General features: G+C 38.7%; 1 protein-coding gene across 6 annotated transcripts in view; it reads right to left on the bottom strand.

Annotated features, from left to right (window-relative positions):
* The window catches only part of WDFY2 (WD repeat and FYVE domain containing 2), a 192,220-nt gene that overhangs the window by 52,204 nt on the left and 119,096 nt on the right, over positions 1 to 20,920 (bottom strand). For all 6 annotated transcript variants that reach the window (XR_015138020.1, XR_015138021.1, XM_086329181.1 and 3 more), the window contains one exon: positions 4,725 to 4,779. Coding sequence is in view for 4 of the 6 variants with exons in the window: in XM_086329181.1 (XP_086185307.1) it covers positions 4,725 to 4,779 (55 nt within the window). In the remaining 2 variants the exon portion in view is untranslated. The remainder of the gene's footprint in view (positions 1 to 4,724; positions 4,780 to 20,920) is intronic.

The raw sequence follows: 20,920 nt of genomic DNA, 5'->3' as shown, positions 1-20,920 counted from the left end.
TTTTCTTGTTATAGCCCACCATACCTTTGCTCTGTAGGAATGCAACTTTATCTAATGCTTTTGGAGGGTGGCTCCTGACCAATCACCTTTAGAGAAAAATAAGTTTTCTGAAGAAAGGGTCTTAAAATGTTAACAGGCCTCCGGGCCAGAAGATGATGCAAATCACCTAAGCTTTTGCATATGATAAGTTTGCAGGAAGAAAGCCTGGCTTGCTGCAAGACTCTACCCCTTCCCCCATTATCCTCTATGCATAACTTAAGGTATAAAAACTACTTTGGAAAATAAAGTGCGGGGCCTTGTTCACCGAAACTTGGTCTCCCCATGTTGTTCTTTCTCTTACCTTCTGGCTGAATTATTCAGCCTCTTTTCTCCACTGAATTTCCTCACTGAGCTATCCTTATTTCAGCCTCTTTTCTTCACTGAATTTTACTGAGCTATCCTCATTCTATTACTCTTTATATCCTTAATTAACATTTAATTAAGCAATTGTTTCCTGATCTTCGCCTATGCCGTCTCTCCTTCGAATACCCTGGATCAGCCGGGGCTGGTCCCCGGCAGCATGGTCCACAGAGGTGCAAGGTTGTCTCCTCCCCCGCCCCAGCGTAAGCTAAACAGTAGATCATCATGGCAAATGCAAGCTGGAATGGTGGTTCTCATCAGGGGTACAGCCATGACCCCAGAGAAGACCACATCCGAGTCCCTATAAGAAAATGTTCCCAATAACCCAAGGGTCAAGGGTCACCTCTTTTAGACTTGTTAGAACTGCTGGTCTAGAGAAAGCCAGATCACTGTGACTGCAAAACACGTTAGGAACGACACTCTCCTAGTAAGTTACTGGGTCAGTTTATTTAAGCTTAAGAAAAAAAGCAAAGAGCATTACTGTCCTCCTTTTGATGAAGGCTGGCTTTGAAACCCACAACAAAGTTCTAGATGAATCTTCCATGACAAATCAAATGCTTGGAGCTTGGAAAGGATGGCAGAATTATTCTCAAGGGCCACATAAAAAAAAAAAAAAGAATAAAATATCCCCTACATCAAAGTATACATAATGAGATAATGGGAGCAAATTTCCCAGGGTCGCTCAGGAATAAGGGCGCCGCCATTACAGAAGTATTGCATCACAGAGCTTCAGAGTTAGAAGACACCATTCACGCCCTCGACCCCCTCTCCCTGCTTTGCATGTGGGCAAACTGAGGCAGGATCAAGTCGAGGAGTTTGGTCAAGGTCTCATGGCTTCTCAAGTACCAAATAAAATCAGTAAAATATTTTCTTTCTTCTTCTTATACAATTCCAGGGGGAGAGGTATGGGGGTGTCCACGGCCACTGAACAGAGCTGACCGGAATAAACAAAGATTGAAGTCTCAGAACGTGGACCTTACCAGGCTACCTGGGCCCAGGAGGTGGCAGCCTGGTGGGTGAGAGGAGACATCCTGAGTGTGACGAGGTGACAGAGAAGACATCAGCTTCCCATTTTCATCATGAAAATAGGACGAGACATGGATGGATCAATGCAGCTCTATCGGCAGTAACAATATCACTGCCAATTTCTGAACGTCTAACAAGTGCCAAGGACTGAAAGATATTCTCTCACTCAGTCACTGTAATGACTCTGCAAAGCTGGGGGGCCTCTTTCTTTTACACACACAACCTGGCTTTGGCAAGATCACCCTTCTAGACTGGTGACCAAACAGTACGGCCAGAACCACAGTGAATCCCTCTGTGACAGACATTTCACCAAATGCCTGATGTTTAAAAATCTGACATCTGAAGCTGGAGAGTCTAAAGGGATTTAGAAGGGGCATAGAAGCAATAATATTGTAACTTCTCTACACAGTACCTGTCTTTCAGAGAATTGGCCACCATCAAGATCAAAACATTGTTTTAAACTCAAGGATGGGACTTCCTAGAGAAACTCCTGTCACGTCTGTGTCATCAAATGCCCAATTTAAGTCCCACCAATGGTGGAATAAAAGCTGACTCTCTAATGATTCACTTTCAAGCCTACTTCAGGCAGAATGTGGCCCTCAGCGCCTTGCTCCCTTTTTTCAAGAAGGCGCCGTTGATCCTCTTCCGGTTACTTTCTAAGTCCAAGGGGATGACAGTGGGAAGATAAGGGAGTTTACAGCACTCCAAGCTACCATCCTATGTCTGAGGAGGAGAACAGAGACTCAAAAATCTTATGTGACTTGCTCAAAGCTATACAATCAATGAGTGACAAGGATAGAATTAAAACCCTAGTCTCTCTGCCAAAGTTGGTTCTCTTTCTCTGTCAGGCTGCCTATGACTACTGAAAATACAAAAACCAACAAAAAACAAACCCTAAAACTCAAAGCACATACTCTTTCTAAGATGACAGAATTCTCTTATTCAAAAAGAAACCATTTGAAGATACATACGTAGCGCTAAGCTTCAGGAACCTAGGCTCGAAGCCTGGCTGTACTTGTTAAACGGGGGCCACGATCTTCATCTTAGGGAGGAAACATCTAGTTTCTCACAATTATGTACACATGACCCCTGAACAAGGCACGTTTGAACTACATGGGTCCACTTATACGCAGGTATGTTTCAACAGTAAATACTACAGCACTTCCCGATCTGCAGTTGGACAAGAGTCAACTGCATGATGTAGCTATAGTTTGTTTTTTTAACAGTTGTTTCTCTCTCAAGTTGAGGAAGTTCCTGTCTATTTGTAGTTTGCTGAGTTTAGATCATGTGTGAGAATCAGGTGTTATTGATTGCTTTTTCTGTGTCAATTAATATGATCGTATGATTTTTCTTCTTTAGGCTTTTGACATGACTGATTACACTGATTTTCACTGAACCAGCTTTGCGTATCTGGAATAAACCCCACTTGGTCATCATGTATAATTCTTTTTACATGTTGCTGGATTTGCTAGTATTTCTTTTAGGACTTTAACATCTAAGTTTATGAGAGAATTGGGGCTGTAGTTTTCCTTTCTTGTAATGTCTTTGTTTTTGGTATTTGTTTTAAAAGTGATTGTTTTAAAAATGGTAATAGAGATAAAAATCCACATTATATAAAATCCACCATTTAAACCATTTTTCAGTGTATAATTCAGTGATTTTTAGTATATTCACAGTGTTGTGCAATCATTATGGGAAATGTTCTATTTCCAGAACATTTCTATCACCTCCAAAAGAAGCCCATACCTCCAATCCCCTTAGTCCCATCCCTGAGGAACCCCGAACTGACTTTCTGTGGCTATGAATTCTCCTATTCTTAACGTTTCATATAAATGTAATCACACAATGTATGGTCTTTTCTTTCACTCAGCATGTTTTCAAGGTTCATCCACATGGTAACGGGTATCAGCACTTCAGTCTCTTTTTGTGGCCAAATAAGAATCCACTGTATTGATAAACCATATTTTGTTTACCCATTCATCCATCTGTGAATATTTAGGCTGTTTCCATTTCTTGGCTATTGTGAATAAGGCAGCTACGATATGGACATACAAACACCTGTCCCTGCTTTTCTTTCTTTTCGGGAGTAAACCTCACTTGGTTGTGATGTACTTCCCTTTTTTATATCACTGAATTTGATCTGCTTTAATTTTGTTTAGATTTACTTGATTCTATTTTCATGGGGGATGCATGGATACTATGCATGCCTTGTTCACTATTATAATTTTCAGTTAATGGAACACAGTAGGTACTCAATAAATGATCAATGATACATTAAAAAAAAACACTAAAAGAATAAACCAATAGAGATGGTGATGTACACACTGCTATATTTAAAATAGATAACCAAAAAGGACCTACTGTATAGCACACGGAATTCTGCTCGATGTCATGTGGCAGCCTGGATGGGAGGGGAGTTTGGGAAAGAAGGGATACATGTATATGTATGGCTGAGTCCCTTCACTGTTCATCTGAAGCTATCTAAACATTGTTAATGGGCTAGACCCCAATGCAAAATAAAAGGCTCAAAAGAAAATTTAAAAAAAAGTTATTAAAGGAAAAAAAAAGAATAAACCCATAGGGAAATGAATTTTTGCTCAACATCTAGAAATGAAGAACTTAATGCTGAGAATTTTCTAAAGTCAGGAAGGGTTGCTACGTCTAAGGATACCTCAAGAGGAGAGGCCGGATGATCATGAATGAGGTCATGAGATGTGGATGAAATGACCTCTAAATGTTCCAAGGTCTACTTCTAATGTTCTGGGCCCTGCCACTGTTGACCTGGAGGAAACACTCCTTAGTGAAAACTTGCTCCTGATCTGTACTGTGTAAATGGTCTATGGAACAATGCCAATGTTGAAGACACAATAAAACCCGAACGCCTTCCCTGAGACAATATGAACCCTTTTACAACCGTTAACCAAAACTGGAACGAGCTCCGTGGGAAGCAGCTCACTCCCGAGCCCGGCCCCACTCTCCAAGTCTGCTGCAGGGTCTGCAGGCAGTGGGGTGGAGCAGGGAGACCAAGGACAAAGGCCATGGCTACAGGAGTCACATGGGAACTGGACTGGTTCTGCAACCGGCTCTGCAACTGTACCGGCCACGGGACTACATGCCAGTCAGCCAATCTCTCTGGGCCTCTGCTTCTTGATTCCAAAACCGGGATAATATTCACCACAAAGCACTGCGGTGTTTTGTTCCCAGCGACTGTTTTAAGTTAAGTCCCCTCTTGTGGCCACGGAAGCCGTCAAGGAACATTTCAAAGTCTAAGGCAATGAAAACACTACTCTAATTCCTACCTTGATAGTTTTTCACAGGAGTCATCTTGTTATAATCTTCTGATAAAATAAACTCCTACAAAAGAGAAGGAAAATATTAAGCAAAAAGAAATTCTTTAAGTGAATAAACATGTTTGGTAAAAACTGGATTGTATAAAGCAAACATCATCACTGAATTACATCTAACATTAGTATTTTGCCAATCAACTCAGCATTTTCTGTTCCTCTCTAAAAGTAACAATCATAATTATGATCCAATGCAATTATCGTAATTTTTAACCTTACAACTCTGAAATTAATTTTTTTTTTTTAAGTATACATCAGAAGAAAACTGGATCAAGTTCAGAGTTTTGATCCAGGCCAATTTTGAAGGTAAATCCGATTCAAATTACATTTTTTCTCGGTGGTACCACAGCTGAAATTTTGCAAGTCTCTGGCCAGAGATCAAACAGGATGGTAATGATCTACTAAGAAAATAAGTTAGCTATTTTAAAGATTCGGTTTCCAATAGCAGTCTTATTTCCCAGTATAACAAGCTTCTCAAGGCTGCATCTTACTCATCCCTGTGCCCCCAGAGGACCTGACACAGTGCTTTGGCACAGTAGAGAGTCAAGATACAGTGAAAAAATGGATATGCAAAACATAGTCAATAAATAGTGGAAACAAAATATGTAAAAGGTGTCTCCCAATCTGATGAGGTTAGTTTCAGTTTCAAATTTACTCAAAATGATCAGTTTCTATATAACACATTATACATATTCTTTGTGAAGACACAGAAGAGGTGATTTTGTGTTTATGTTAGCATACTTCACCTAAGCACAAACAAAGACCCATAGGTAGAAGCCAGTCAGAGGTATATAAGTTCAGGCCAGGTTTTGAGTCCTTTAATTTCTTTCAAATGCAAAATCTGAAAGCAGCATTTCAAATTTTGAGATGTCCATATATTCTTTTTTTAAAAAATATAAATTTATTTATTTTAATTGGAGGCTAATTACTTTACAATATTGTATTGGTTTTGCCATACATCAACATGAATCCGCCACGGGTGTACACGTGTTCCCCATCCAGAACCCCCCTCCCTCCCCGTACCATCCCTCTGGGGTCATCCCAGTGCATTCTTAAACAGTATATTTCCATATATCCTTAAACAATAGGTTGTCAAATACAAGGAAAACCGCCAAGAGTAATAAACTGATGATGTCTTTATGGGAACTGAAAAACAGAACAATGAATCTTTTCAAAACATTTGGATTGCTCCTTGATGACTTCAAGAAAGGCGGTAGGAGGACAGACGCACAGACGCGTGACTTGCAATCCGGGTATTTACTGAGTTCATACGGTTTCTGTGGTTTTTCAGAGGTGCATGATTAGGTGCCACAAAGGTAAAGTCGAAGGTGATGTGAGAGGATAAACACCTTAACCAAGTCCCTCTGGGTACTGACTCTTCCACCCCAGCCCTCCTTAAGAAGCTTATCTGCAAATGGATTTTCTTCACCATGTTTTTCTCAGTAATAACATTATGCAACTTGTCATTTTTTAAATTCGTTTCATTATTCCTTCAAGGAGTGGCATAATATTCATTTCTGGTTTCTGAAGAGCTAGGCTCACAATTGAAGAGAGCAGACTAATTTTTAGAGAAGTCAAGTAGTTTTCCCATAAGGAGCTTGTAAGTGTGGGTAAAAAGGCACGTACGTATCTGAGCAATGGTTCACGACCACCCCTAATCCTTGGCAAGAATAGCTCAGCTCTGGGCCCCATTCTTTATTTATATTTATTACTGGAGGATAATTGCTCTACGATGTTGTGTTAGTTTCTGCTGTACAACAGAGTGAATCAGCTATATGTACATATATTGCTTCCCTCTTGAGGTTCCTCCCACCCCCATCCATCTCACCCCTCCAGGTCATCACAGAACACTGAGCTGAGCTCCCTGTGCTATGCAGCAGCTTCCCACTAGCTATCTATTTCTGTGCCCCCATATTTTCAGTTCAGTTCAGTTCAGTCGCTCAGTTGTGTCTGACTCTGCGACCCCATGAACTGCAGCACGCCAGGCCTCCCTGTCCATCACCAACTCCCGGAGTTCACCCAAAGCCATGTCCATTGAGTCGGTGATGCCATCCAGCCATCTCATCCTCTGTTGTCCCCTTCTCCTCCTGCCCTCAATCTTTCCCAGCATCAGGGTCTTTTCAAATGAGTCAGCTCTCCGCATGAGGTGGCCAAAGTATTGGAGTTTTAGCTTCAGCATCAGTCCTTCCAATGAACACCCAGGACTGATCTCCTTTAGGATGGACTGGCTGGATCTCTTTGCAGTCCAAGGGACTCTCAAGAGTCTTCTCCAACACCACAGTTCAAAGGCATCCCCATACTTTAGAGCATCCCAAATTTCCTATCATACACACAAAATGTATTTCTTAAAGACAACTGCTATTTGGGCAAGTGTTCATTGAGTTCTTATCGTGCATATGTTATTTTGAATACACTGAAAGGGTTCTTTAGCTTGGGCAAAAGGTACATTAACTCCTATCAGAAACAGGCAGGATATAAAATAAAACAGCTTGATGTAGATTTGTGTTTAGGGTTAAGATATACAAATATAATAAATTCTCAGTTCACTGGATAGGTGAATTTAATTTCTTGTTCATTTGTTTTTCCTATGAAAATAGATACATAATCATGGAGAAAATTTCAGAAACTGTCAGCATTTTTTTTCATTATTACTTTCTTGATCAAACAATTTGCTATTCTAGGAAACGTAAGACTGATAAATATTTAAAAGCTCCTTATGATACTATTTCTCAGAGATAATTATTATGAAAAGTATTACTGGAATATGTAATAAAACAAAATATTAGTATCATTTAACAATATTATTTTTTGGTAACAAATCATGTACATCGTTCCAGATAAGTACATACTTATCAACTTCAGTCTTTTTAACGACTGTATAGGATATACTGGAATGTTCTTCTGTTGACAAATGTCTATATTATTTTCAGTTTTCCTTATTAAAACAACAGAGACCTCCGTGGTGGTCTAATGGCTAAGACTCCATGCTCACAATGCAGGGGGCCCAGGTACAACCTCTGATCAGGGAACTAGATCCCACCTGCTACCACCAGAGTTTGCAATCTGCACCTAAAGATCCTGCACGATCCAAAATAAGTAAATTAATTTTAATAAAAGACATACACATTTAAAATTATTTTATCCATCTTTCTATCCTTCCTTATTTAATTTTTAAGAACATTTTTAGATTGACAGCAAGATTGAGAGGAAAGCACAGATTTTCTCATAAAGCCCTTGTCCCCACACATGCATAGCCTCCGTCTTCATCAGCATCCCACCAGAGTGGTACACTTGTTAGACCTGATGACCTATATCGCACATCATTATCACCCCAAGTCCAGATTTTCTCATAAAGCCCTTGTCCCCACACATGCATAGCCTCCCTCTTCATCAGCATCCCACCAGAGTGGTACACTTGTTAGACCTGATGACCTATATCGCACATCATTATCACCCCAAGTCCACACTAGGCTTCACTCTTGGTGTTCAAATTCTGTAGATTTTGACAAATGTAAAATGACATTATGTCTGCCATTGGAGTATCATACAGAGTATTTTCACTGCCCTAAAAGTCCTCTGTGTTTTGCCTATTCATCTTTCTCTCCTGCTTAATCCCTGGCACCACAGTGCTATTCACTGTCTCCAAAATTTTGCTTTATTCCAGGTGGCCATACAGTTGGAATCATGTTAAGCAGCCTTTTCAGGCTGGCTTCTTTTACTCATTAATACCCATTTAAATTTCCTCCATGTCTTTGCTTGGCTTGATTGCTCGTTTATTTTAGCTTTGAATAATATTTCATTGACAAGATGTACCACAGTTTACTTATCCATTCATCTACTAAAGGATATCTTGGTTGCTTCCAGGTTTTGGCAATTACAAATACAGCTGCGGCTTCTCTCCTAGCTCAGTCAGAAAAGAACTTGCCTGCCAGTGCAAGAGACACAAGAGATGTGGGTTGGGAAGATCCTCTGGAGAAGGAAATGGTAACCCACCTCAGTACTCTTGCCTGGAAAATCTCATGGACAGAGGAGCCTGATGGGCTACAGTCCATGGGGTTGCAAAGAGTCAGACACGACTGAGGGACTAAACCACCACCAAACAACTGCAGGCAGGTTTTTGTGTGGGCATACTTTTTCAACTCCTTTGGGTAAATTCCAAGGATTGCTGGGTGGTTGGTGGGACTGCACTGAATCCATAGATCAAAGAGGGAAGAACTGACCTCTTGACAATACTGAGTTTTCCATGAACGTGGACCACCTCTTTATTTAGTTAGTTCTTCTTTAAGTCACCAGAGGTTTGTGGCTTTTTTCATATAGATCTACATATTTTGTTAGATTTGCACTCAAGTATTTCATCTTTCTGGATGCTAATGGTATTTTTTTTAAATTTCAATTTCTACTTGTTCATTGCTGGTACACAGGAAATGACTGACTTGTATATTACCTTGAATCCTGAAATCTTAATGTTGTTGTTCAGTTGCTAAGTCATGTCCAGCTCTTTGCAACCGCATGGACTGTATGTAGCCTGTCAGGCTTCCTTCCTTCACTATTTCCCCGGGTTTGCTCAAACTCATGTCCACTAAGCCAGTGATGCCATCCAACCATCTCATCCTCTGTTGCCCTTGGTCTCCTCCTGCCCTCAATCTTTCCCAGCATCAGGGTCTTTTCCAGTGAGAAACCTCAATAAGACTGCTTATTAGTTCCAAGAGATTTTGGGGTTTTTTGGTTTTTGTTTTACAATTCTTTGAGATTTTCTATATAGATCATCATGTTATCTGCAACAAAGATAGTCTTAATTCTTCCTTCCCAGTCAATATACATTTTATTTCCTTTTTTAAAAAAAAATCTTATTCCCTTATCTAGAGAACTCTTAGAACAATGTTAAAAAGAAATCATAAGAAAGAATCAAGGTTGAAAAGGAATTATTGCCCTTGCCTGAAATTTGATTTTAGGGAAAGCTGCTGGGTTCTTATCACACCTGTCTTAATGTTCACTGTAATAGATGAGCATACAAATCACACAGTATATATAAGGAAGAGGTTAGTAATTATCTCCACTCTCTATCTCAATCCTTTCAGACAGTGCTAACAGTCTATTGTATCCTTCCACATGTTTTTTATCACCCTACAGAAAACCCTTAGGTAAACATATAGGTTTTTTTTTTCTGGTTTCTTGTGTAGTATAAAAATAGGATCATATTATATACATTATTCTATAATTTGTTCTTTTCATTTGTAGTATATCAGAACTATCTTTCCAGGGCAAAACACACTCCAAAATATGGATATACCATATTTTTTTCAAATATCTTTCATTAAATGGACATTCTGCTTGTCTCCTATTTTCTACTATCACGACAATACAGCAAGAAATGTCTTCAAATGTATAAACATATGAACTAATGCATATGTTGCAAAGATGCTGGCTGAAAGATTGTGTACACTTAATATTTGAATACACTCTGCCAGATCACTTTGTAGAAGTATGCAGAATTTCATTTCCCCACCATCTGGCCCTCATACAAAAGCCTACTTGCCCATATCTAATCAGCATTAGATATTACTCATCTTTTCAATTTTTTGCCAAATTAACATACAATTATTTATTTTATAAATATAAATATATATTTTATATAAATGTAAAAGAAATATTTTGTTAATATTTATAAACTAGATAAAATTGTCTATTTTATCACTATGGTTTAATATGCATGATCTTAATGGCTTATGAGTCAGAGCACTTTTTCTATGTTTATTTGCCATATACACTTCTTGTTTTAGGAATTTCATCTTCAAATTCTGCTGCAGCCTGGTTTCCTAAAAAGTTGTGTCTGAGGTGAAACTTAAGTGCTATTTCTTAGTTTGGAGATGTGGTATCCATGGTCTGAGTGAGGGAGAAGCAAAGTGAGGCAGAAAAAGATGAATGGCGTGTCACTAATTTGGGCTGTGCTTTATGAAGAAGCCCAGCTGGTTCTCCAGAGCACAGCAGGTCTCTGGACAGACAGAACAAATGCCAGACTTTGGAAGAACCCACTGGACAGCGGGGTAAAGAGGGAATTTATCTACCAACTCTCTGCTCCCTTGCTTTAAAATTTGATTATAACTCTCACCAAACTCCCCCTCCCCCTCCTTCTAGAAGGCTGCATTGCCTATTCCTTGTTAGCAGTCCCTGGGGGAAGTCAGATTTTAGGCCTTTCAAGGGGTGTACTTCATACAACTCAGAGTCACTGCGGAACCAGAGAGCTAGCTAGCTTCCTTCAGTTTTAGTTTAAAGGTAGCAAAGAACAGGGTAGGTAAGAGTTCAGACCTCGGGCTCTGGAACCAAACTGTATGGTTAAAATCCCAGCTAAAACATGTACTAGTTACATGATCTTGGGAAAGTTACTCAGGATTTCTGTGCTTCAGTTTTCTTCTCTGTAATAGCCTCATAAGACTGCAGTGAGGATTAATTAATATTTATGAAATATTTAAAGCAGTATCTGGCACACTTTACCTTCAGAAAATGAATTAAGCATCTTACCTTTTAAAAAGGCTGCTTTTCGGCCTTTTGGCTAAGATCAACTGTGGTATGAGGGCTTCTCGGGTGGTACAGCGGTAAAGAATTTGCCTGGCAATGCAGGAGAGGAAAGAGACGCAGGCTCAGTCCTTGGGTCAGGAAGACCCCCTGGAGCAGGAAATGGCAACCCGCTCCAGTATTCTTGCCTGAAAAATTCCATGGACAGAGAGGAGTCTGGTGGGGTACAGTCCATGGGGTTGCAAAGAATTGGACACGACTGAGCAACTGAGCACACACAACTTTTAAAAAAAATCTTCTGGAATATAATGAACAATTCAGATTGAAGAATTAGAATTCAACTATAAAATCAGGAACTCCCAGTCCTTTAAAAAATAGCAGCTTCTTGACAGATATTCCAATTTCTTTATTTAAAATTAATTTTAATTGGAGTACAGTTGATTTACAATGTTGTGTTAGTTTCAGGTGGACAGCAAAGTGAACCAGTTACACATATACATATATATATCCACTCTTTTTTAGATCCTTTTCCCATATAGGCCACTACAGAGTATTGAGTAGAGTTCCCTGTGCTATACAATAGGTCTTTACTAGCTATCTATGTTATATATAGTAGTGTATATATGTCAATCTCAATCTCCCAATTTATCCCTCCTCATCTCCTTTCTCCCTTGGTAACCGTAAGTTTGTCTTCTACATCTGTGTTTCTATTTCTGTTTTGTAAGTTTGTTTGTGATATCATATGGTATTTGTCTTTCTCAGTCTGACTTACTTCAGTTGAATCGCTCAGGCATTGTCCAACTCCTTGCAACCCCATGGACTGCAGCACGCCAGGCTTCCCTGTCCATCACCAACTCCCGGAGTTTACTCAAACTCATGTCCATCAAGTCGGTGATGCCATCCAACCATCTCATCCTCTGTCGTCCCCTTCTCCCACTTTCAACGCTTCCCAGCATAAGGGTCTTTTCCAATGAGCCAGTTCTTCACATCAGGTGGTTAAAGTATTTGGAGTTTCAGCTTCAGCATCAGTCCTTCCAATGAATATTCAGGACTGATTTCCTTTAGGATGGACTGGTTGGATCTCCCTACAGTCCAAGGGACTCTCAAAAGGCCTCTCCAACACCACAGTTAAAAAGCATGAATTCTTTGGCGCTCAGCTTTCTTCACAGTCCAACTCTCACATCCATACATGACCACTGGAAAAACCATAGCTTTGACTAGACGGACCTTAGTTGGCAAAGTAACGTCTTTGCTTTTTAATATGCTGTCTAGGTTGGTCATAGCTTTTCTTCCAAGGAGCAAGCGTCTTTTAATTTCATGGCTTCAGTCACCATCTGCAGTGATTTTGGAGCCCCCCCAAATAAAGTCTCTCACTATTTCCATTGTTTCTCCATCTATTTGCCATGAAGTGATGGGACCAGATGCCATGATCTTAGTTTTCTGAATGTTGAGTTTTAAACCAACTTTTTCACTCTCTTCTTTCACTTTCATCAAGAGGCTCTTTAGTTCTTCTCTTTCTGCCATAAGGGTGGTGTCATCTGCATATCTGAGATTATCAATTATTCTCCCAGCAATCTTGATTCCAGCTTGTGCTTCATCCAGCCCAGCATTTCGCATGATGCACTCTGCATATAAATTAAATAAGCAGGGTGAAAATATACATCCTTGATGTACTCCTTTCCTGATTTGGAATCAGTCCGTTGTTCCATGTTCAGTTCTAACTGTTGCTTCTTGACCTACATACAGATTTCTCAGGAGGCAGGTCAGATGGAATTCCCATCTCTTCAAGAATTTTCCAGAGTTTGTTGTGATCCACACAGTCAAAGGTTTTGCAGTAGTCAATAAAACAGAAGTAGATGTTTCTGTTGGAGAAGGAAATGGCAACCCACTCCAGTATTCTTGCCTGGAGAATCCCAGGGACGGAGGAGCCTGGTGGGCTGCCATCTACGGGGTCGCACAGAGTCGGACACGACTGAAGTGACTTAGCAGCAGCAGCAGCAGATGTTTCTGTGGCACTCTCTTCTTTTTTCTATGATCCAATGGATACTGGCAATTTGATCTCTGCTTTCTCTGTCTTTTCTAAATCTAGCTTGAACATATGGAAGTTCACAGTTCACGTACTGTTGAAGCCTGGCTTGGACAATTTTGAGCATTACTTTACTAGTGTCTGAGATGAGTACAACTGTGCGGTAGTTTGAGCATTCTTTGGCATTGCCTTTCTTTGGAACTGGAATGAAAACTGACATTTTCCAGTCCTGTGGCCACTGCTGAGTCTTCCAAATTTGCTGGCATATTGACTGCAGCACTTTCACAGCATCATCTTTTAGGATTTGAAATAGCTCAACTGGAATTCTGTCGCCTCCACTAGCTTTGTTTGTATGATGCTTCGTAAGGCCCATTTGACTTCGCGTTCCAGGATATCTAGCTCTAGGTGAGTGATCACACCATCGTGGTTATCTGGGTCATGAAGATCTTTTTTGTATAGTTCTTCTGTGTATTCTTGCTACCTCTTCTTAATATCTTCTGCTTCTGTTAGGTCCATACCATTTCTGTCCTTTATCGAGCCCATCTTTGCATTTCGAGCCCACATTTGCATGAAATGTTCCCTTGGTATCTCTAATTTTCTTGTAGAGACCTCTAGCCTTTCCCATTCTATTGTTTTCCTCTATTTTTTTTTGCACTGATCACTGAGGAAGGCTTTCTTATCTCTCCCTGCTATTCTCTGGATCTCTGCATTCAAACGGGTACATCTTTCCTTGTCTCCTTTGCCTTTAGCTTCTCTTCTTTTCTCAGCTATTTGTAAGGCCTCCTCAGACAACCATTTTGCTTTTTTGCAGTTCTTTTTCTTGGGGATGGTCTTGATCACTGCCTTCTTTATAATATCACAAACCTCTGTCCATAGTTCTTCAGGCACTCTGTCTATCAGATCTAATCTCTTGAATCTGTTTGTCACTTCCACTGTAAAATTATAAGGGATTTGATTTAGGTCATACCTGAATGGTCTAGTGGTTTTCCCTACTTTGTTCAATTTCAGTCTGAGTTGTGCAATAAGAAGTTGACTTCACTCAGTGAAAATCTTTAGGTCCATCCATGCTGCTGCAAATGACATTCTTTCTTTTTTTTCTTACATTAAAATTTTTCTTTCTTTCTTTCTTTTTGGCTGTGCTGGGTCTTCGTTGCTTTGCACCGGTTCTCTTTAGTTGTGATAAGTGGGAGCTACTCCTCACTGGAGGACGCAGGCGTCTCATTTTGTGCTTCTCTTATTGCAGAGCACAGGCTCTGGGCGCTCGGGCTTCAGTAGTTGTAGCACGTGGACTCAGTGGTTGTGGCTCATGGGCTGAGCTTCTCTGTGGCAAGTGGAATCTTCCTGGACCAGAAATCGAACCTGTGTCCCCTGCGCTGGTAGGCAAATTTCTATCCACTAGGCCACCAGGGAAATCCTATATCATTCTTTTTAATGGTTGAGTGATATTCCACTGTCCTATATCATTCTTTTTATGGTTGAGTAATATTCCATTGTGTGTGTGTGTGTGTGTGTGTATGTGTGTGTGTATGTATATCACACCTTCTTTATCCATTTTAATGTTTTATCCATAACATTATTCTAAATGTTCATTGTAGATTGCCTCATGTCCTGGTTATTGTAAATTGTGCTGCACTGGGGTGCATGTATCTTTTTGAATTATGGTTTTATCTGGATATATGCCCCTGGGAGTGGGATTACTGGATCACATGGAAGCTCTATTTTTATTTTTTTAGGAAACCTCCACACTGTTCCCCATAGTGGCTGTACCAATTTATATTCTACACCCATTCCAGCATTTACTGATGTGGATTTTCTGATGATGGCCATTCTGATCAGTGTGAGGTGATACCTGATTGTGGCTTTGACCTGCATGTCAACAATTGGCGATGTTGAGCATCTTTTCATGTGATTTTTCGCCATCTGTATGTCTTCTTCACAGACATGTCTACGTAAAATTTTCTAATTTCCAATTACAGCTATTGATCCATGTAAGCATTCTACTTCTCGAGTCAAATTTATTAATTTATATTTTGTTATAAAATCATTCATTTTCAAATTTTCAAATATATTACTACAGAACTAATATCGTCTTCTGATTCTTTCATTCTCTTATACAGGCAGTTCTGCTACACCACTTATGCTGAAAACATGAATTAGTTTCAACAGGATTGGTATATTAGGGAATGATCTGAGCGTAGCTCTGATTTCATAGGTGCTTACGCATGATTTTGTCCTCCAGAAATACTAGGTGAGCATAGAAAACTGAACCCAGCTGAACTGAGCTGCACAGGAACGCACAGTACACACACACACACACACACACACTCATCCCTTAAACATCTACCGTCTACCTCAGGGTATCACCGCCTGAGAACCACACCTATCTTCATCTGCTGTTAAAACTTGGCCTTCTGATTTCAGTTAACCTCCTCCATTAATTCAAAATAACTCACAAACTGTGACCTTTCTGAAGTCCACTTCCACAGGCAAGCTTTGTGTCTTTTCCAGGTAAAATTATGTATATATTATAACGTTTATGGATTCCTCAACTATGTAACACATGCATAAAAACTATGCTAGCATTTTAACCAGTGTCCTATCTTCATTTCTTAAATATCACCAACAAAACTTTGTTTTCTGGAAAAATTTTTTGAGTAACGTGCCCCAATTTTTCCCACACCCAATTTTTCCCATATGTCCTATGGTTTTTATCCTGTGATCATGCATCATCCAATAATTTTTAAAAACATGTATGTTGCATTACAGCAAAATTAGGTGGTTATAAATATAATATGCTTGTATCTATTTTCTTACACTTAATATCATCTGCTTTTTATCTTTATAGTTTTCCTTAATGACATGTGCTAGGAATTTGTTGTCTATTTTATCAGTACTTCCTAAAACTCAGCTTTTGGTTTTATGTACTGTCTTTTTGTTTTCTCTATCTCTAATTTCAAGATTTACTTTTATAATTTTCTATTCCAACCTTCTTTTAGCTTACTTTATCACTTTTTCATAAATGAAGCTGAATGCTTAGGTTCACATGTATACATCTTTATGCTAAAGTAAAATTTTTTTATGGCAAAATTCTCAAGGTATAGATTTGACTGTATTCCATAGGTTTTGATACAAAGCAGCTGCTTTTAAAACAATTTCAGTGTTATTTTATGAATTAATAAATATATCATTTATATGTTGATTTCCTCTTTAAATGAGGAGTAATTTAGAAAAAAATTCTTAATTTATGAGAAGTTATATTTACGGCTGTTTTTTGTTGTTAATTTCTAATTTTATTAGCTTATATTCAGAAAACATGTAACATTTTTACATTTTAGAATTTAGTTAAGATTTTCTTCATGGTGAAGATAGTAATGATTTTGTAAGTGTTTTGTAGATGAGAAAAAAATGTGTTTTATCCAAAGTTCTGTATTTATTTGTATATCCTTCCAATGAAACTTGATGAAAAATTTCAAATAGTCTATATTTTTACTTATTTTTTATCTAGTTGAATTTCAAATTCAGAAATAAGCAGACTAAAGAACTGTTTTATTTTTACTATTTATTTTTCTTATCATACAAGTAAAAATGAAAACTGAGGAACAGTATCAAGGAGGAAATTTAAATTGTCTATAATTCTACCAGTGATAAATACTGTTAATATTTTAATTATTTTTTTCAACCTTTTCCCTGGTATACATAAGAACACATTAAATTGGAATAGTAGTAGTACTACTGAAGTAGTTCTCGTGTTACTAAATATTCTTTGAAAACAAGTTTAATGGCTACATAATATTCCATTGGAAGACTATATTGAGATTTCAACTAATTAGTCTCTGACCATTAAATTTCTAAAACACCAGTTTTTATTTTAAAATATATTTTTATTATTTTATTAAAATATTTTATTATTAAAAAACAAGACTATCTTTATAAATGATCTTTGTCTGTTTTTATGATGAGTCTCTTTGAATGGTTTTCCAGAAATGAAATTATTGCTATAAAGGCACAAATACTTCTAAAGCTCTCACTGCATATTACCAGTGCTTTTTCTAAACAGTTTGTATTAATATGTCCTCTCCATCAGTGTCTAAAGAGAATCTATTTTATTCAATTCTAGCCAATATGAATTTTAAATAATATTCTAAAGTTGCTATGCTTAGGTAAAAATATAATTTAAAAATGTTTAACACTCTAAAATACTTATTAGACTTTAGTTATTTCCTCTTCTTTGACTTTTCTGCTATCTATAGCATTTTAGTGTTTTTGTTATTTATTTCTATATGCTTATGGCACCCCACTCCAGTACTCTTGGCCTGGAAAATCCCATGGACAGAGGAGCCTGGTGGGCTGCAGTCCATGGGTCGCTAAGAGTCGGATATAACTGAGCGACTTCACTTTCACTTTTCACTTTCATGCATTGGAGAAGGAAATGGCAACCCACTCCAGTGTTCTTGCCTGGAGAATCCCAGGGACGGGGGAGCCTGGTGGGCTGCCGTCTCCGGGGTCGCACAGAGTCGGACACGACTGAAGTGACTTAGCATAGCATCACAGTTTGAAGATAATATCCATACTCTATCATATTTTAAATAACTCATCTGTTGTTTTCATAAAATTGTATTTAAGCAGCTTTTTCAGATTGAGAAATTTTGAAATGTTAATCAAATATGATATTTTCTTTTGTGATTTCCACTCTTTTAAGCTTATATGTTCTTCCTCTTAGAGACTGTATACTGCTCACTCTGTTTACTTCTAGTTTTTTATTTTTCTTTTTTAAAGCTTTATTTTGTATGTTTAAAGCTGCTTAAGGCTCTTGAAATTTATTTTGGTGTAGGACATGAAGTGAAGATTAAAATCGATCTTTTTCTTAGCAGCAAACCAATTGCTTTAGCAGTATTTATTTAAAAACTTTTCCCATCTGCAACTGACTTATAATGTCTTCTTTAGCCTGTTTTATGTTTTTACACATAATTGGGTCTGTTTGGGAGCTGTCTAACTCTGCTCTATTGATCTGCTATTCTATTCTTGTGTCAAAATGAAAATGACTTAATTACTGCAGATATAAAATATGTCTTAACACAGAAGCTATGTGTCTCCTAGTTTCTCTTCTTAAAAAATGTAGCTAGATGATCATTATAATAACCTTTTTTTGACAAAAATTAAATATCATATTAAAAATTTTGATTGGAATTTTACTAAATCTCTAACTTCAGGAAGAAGTGACATTTAAAAGTCTTCTTTTATGTATATTCACAAAATTGGATAATTTTCTTCAACAAAGTTTCACATGCTGCTTTTTGAGATCATATTTAGATTTTCATTAATTTCTGTGATTGTTTGTTTTTTCCTTGGTAAACCAAGTTAAAAAAAAAAAGATAGATTTATGGTTGCTGCTTTTGGGCTAAAACTGAAAAACAGTGATATCACAGACCCTGGGTCCATCACATTATGGACCCAGTAAAAATCCTGATTTGTGGCAGCTACAGCGAGACGATCAATACAGGACAGGGTATGAGGTTACATGGGACGTTTAACACATCGTAACTGCCAAGGCGGACGGAAGCACCATTCTATTGGTAAGATTTAGTAGGAAAGGAAGAAGGCATGTTTCAGATCAAATTAAGGAAAGAGAAGAAAAGAGGAAGAAAACCCGGCAAGACTGGTTACGTTCCAATGTTAAGGGCCGTTACTGACGGTCAGCGCTTTGGGCTGGGCATGCAGCAAAAAAATAAAAATGGAGCAATTCTAATCAGCTTCTCTGTACATCTGTCAATTTTCCTCCCCTCCGCCCTTTGTCTCTTTAAATTCCTATGAAAACCATGTCCTGCAGAATCAGTCAGTCAGATGGTAACATTTCTTTCTTTGGGCCACATCATACTGAAAAGAAGAGTTGCCGACATGCCGTCACTAAAGCATGTCAATGAGGCCCGCGCTTGGGTACATGCACACCGTTCTCAACCCTCCGAAGGCATATTTCACAAGAACGACGACTGTTTTCTGTGGGTTTATAAACATTCGTCTGCGGATGCCAGGGCTCTTGTGCGGTTACAGAGGTCACTTCACCTAAGTCAAGTTGTTCCTCAGCTTTTCGTCAGTCTAAGGAAGAGGTCAACAGGCAGTACTTTCTGTGTTCACTCAAATGAAAGGTATGTTTGGTTTTCTTCTTTTAGTCATTCTGAGACTCCTACACAACACACGTTCCAGGGACGTCCTGGATTCTTCTGGGAAATGCAGGAAATGATGGACAGTGCCATGCTACAGCTTCTGATTCCATCCAGGGATCAGGCAGGCATGACAGGAGCATAGGCAGGCCCAGGAGCTAGAAGAAATGAAAGTGTCTGCACCCCTGCAAAAACACCCAAACTTTGTATGGAGGTCAAGGCAGCAGGCGCCAACTCTGTGCCAAGTACTGGATTGGCCAGACTCATCGGAAAAGACCTGATGTTTGGAAAGATTGGGGGCAGGAGGAGAAGGGGGCAACAGAGGATGAGATGGCTGGATGGCATCACCAACTCAATGGACATGAGTTTGAGCAAACTCAAGGAGATAGTGAAGGACAGGGAAGCCTGGCATGCTGAAGTCCATGGAGTTGCAAAGAGTTGGACACAACTGAGCAACTGAACAACAAGAAGTTTCTTCACGGTTTTCCAAACCATCTTAGAGAAAACCACAAAGGAATGTTTTAGCCAACCCAATATATTTCTTTCTTTCTTTCTTTTTTCTCTTCCTCCTCCCCGCTGCCCCCGCCCCACATTTTTCAGTGATGCTAAACCACTGCAAAATATAAGACCTTTTGAACAATCAATAATTAAATCAGAAAACTATGAGCTTGGCTCTTTTACTGTTTCCATAGTCATCCTGACACTCCTCTCTGAGTTATACAGTGAGTGAATGTTACACTCTTCTAAGCACCTGGACTAAGCACTAAGTCCACCTGCTCACTTATTAAGGTTCAATGAAAAAGATTCTGAAGAATTCTAATAATAGAACCATGGTATCTTCCACATAAAACACACACACACACATATATATATAAATATAAATTATGAAGTTTCTTGCTTTAGTTGAAAGTTTGCCAATGATCTATTTCTTAAAATATAGCACGACTCAAGGGAATAGAAATGTCTAAAATTAGATAATTCGCTACTCAGTCTTTGTTGTGTTTGTTGCATACCAGAACATATAAACTGATTTAATACTTGATAAATCTAATTTTTACAAAGAAAACTTAATCAGAGTCTCTGTATAGGTTTTCCACTCCCTCCTAAAAAAAAAAAAAAAAAAAGTCCAACTATCCAGCAAGATCATTCAAAAAATAAACAGGAACTCTTGGGACCTCCATGGCAGTCCAGTGATTAAGACTCCAAGCTTCCAATGCAGGGGGCATGGGTTCAATCCCTAGTTGAGGAACTAGGATCCCACATGCCATGCAGTATGGTCAAGAAAATAAAAATAAAGAAAGAAACAGGATCTCAACTCAGCCAACACGATGGAGCATAAAGGGAGGAATATCATGAGCTTAACTACCCAGCAAAAGTGCTATAAAGCATACAGCTCTGAGATACCCTTATATATGAGCCTGTGCAAAGCCATTACTGAGGACAGAATACATGAC

Source organism: Bos grunniens, chromosome 12 (assembly GCF_055505025.1).
Source record: "Bos grunniens cultivar Pamir isolate PY7600 chromosome 12, Bosgru_T2T1.0, whole genome shotgun sequence".
NCBI classification, from domain to species: domain Eukaryota; kingdom Metazoa; phylum Chordata; class Mammalia; order Artiodactyla; family Bovidae; genus Bos; species Bos grunniens.
Note: the sequence above shows the minus strand (reverse complement) of the source record. Positions and strands in the feature narration are given on the sequence as shown.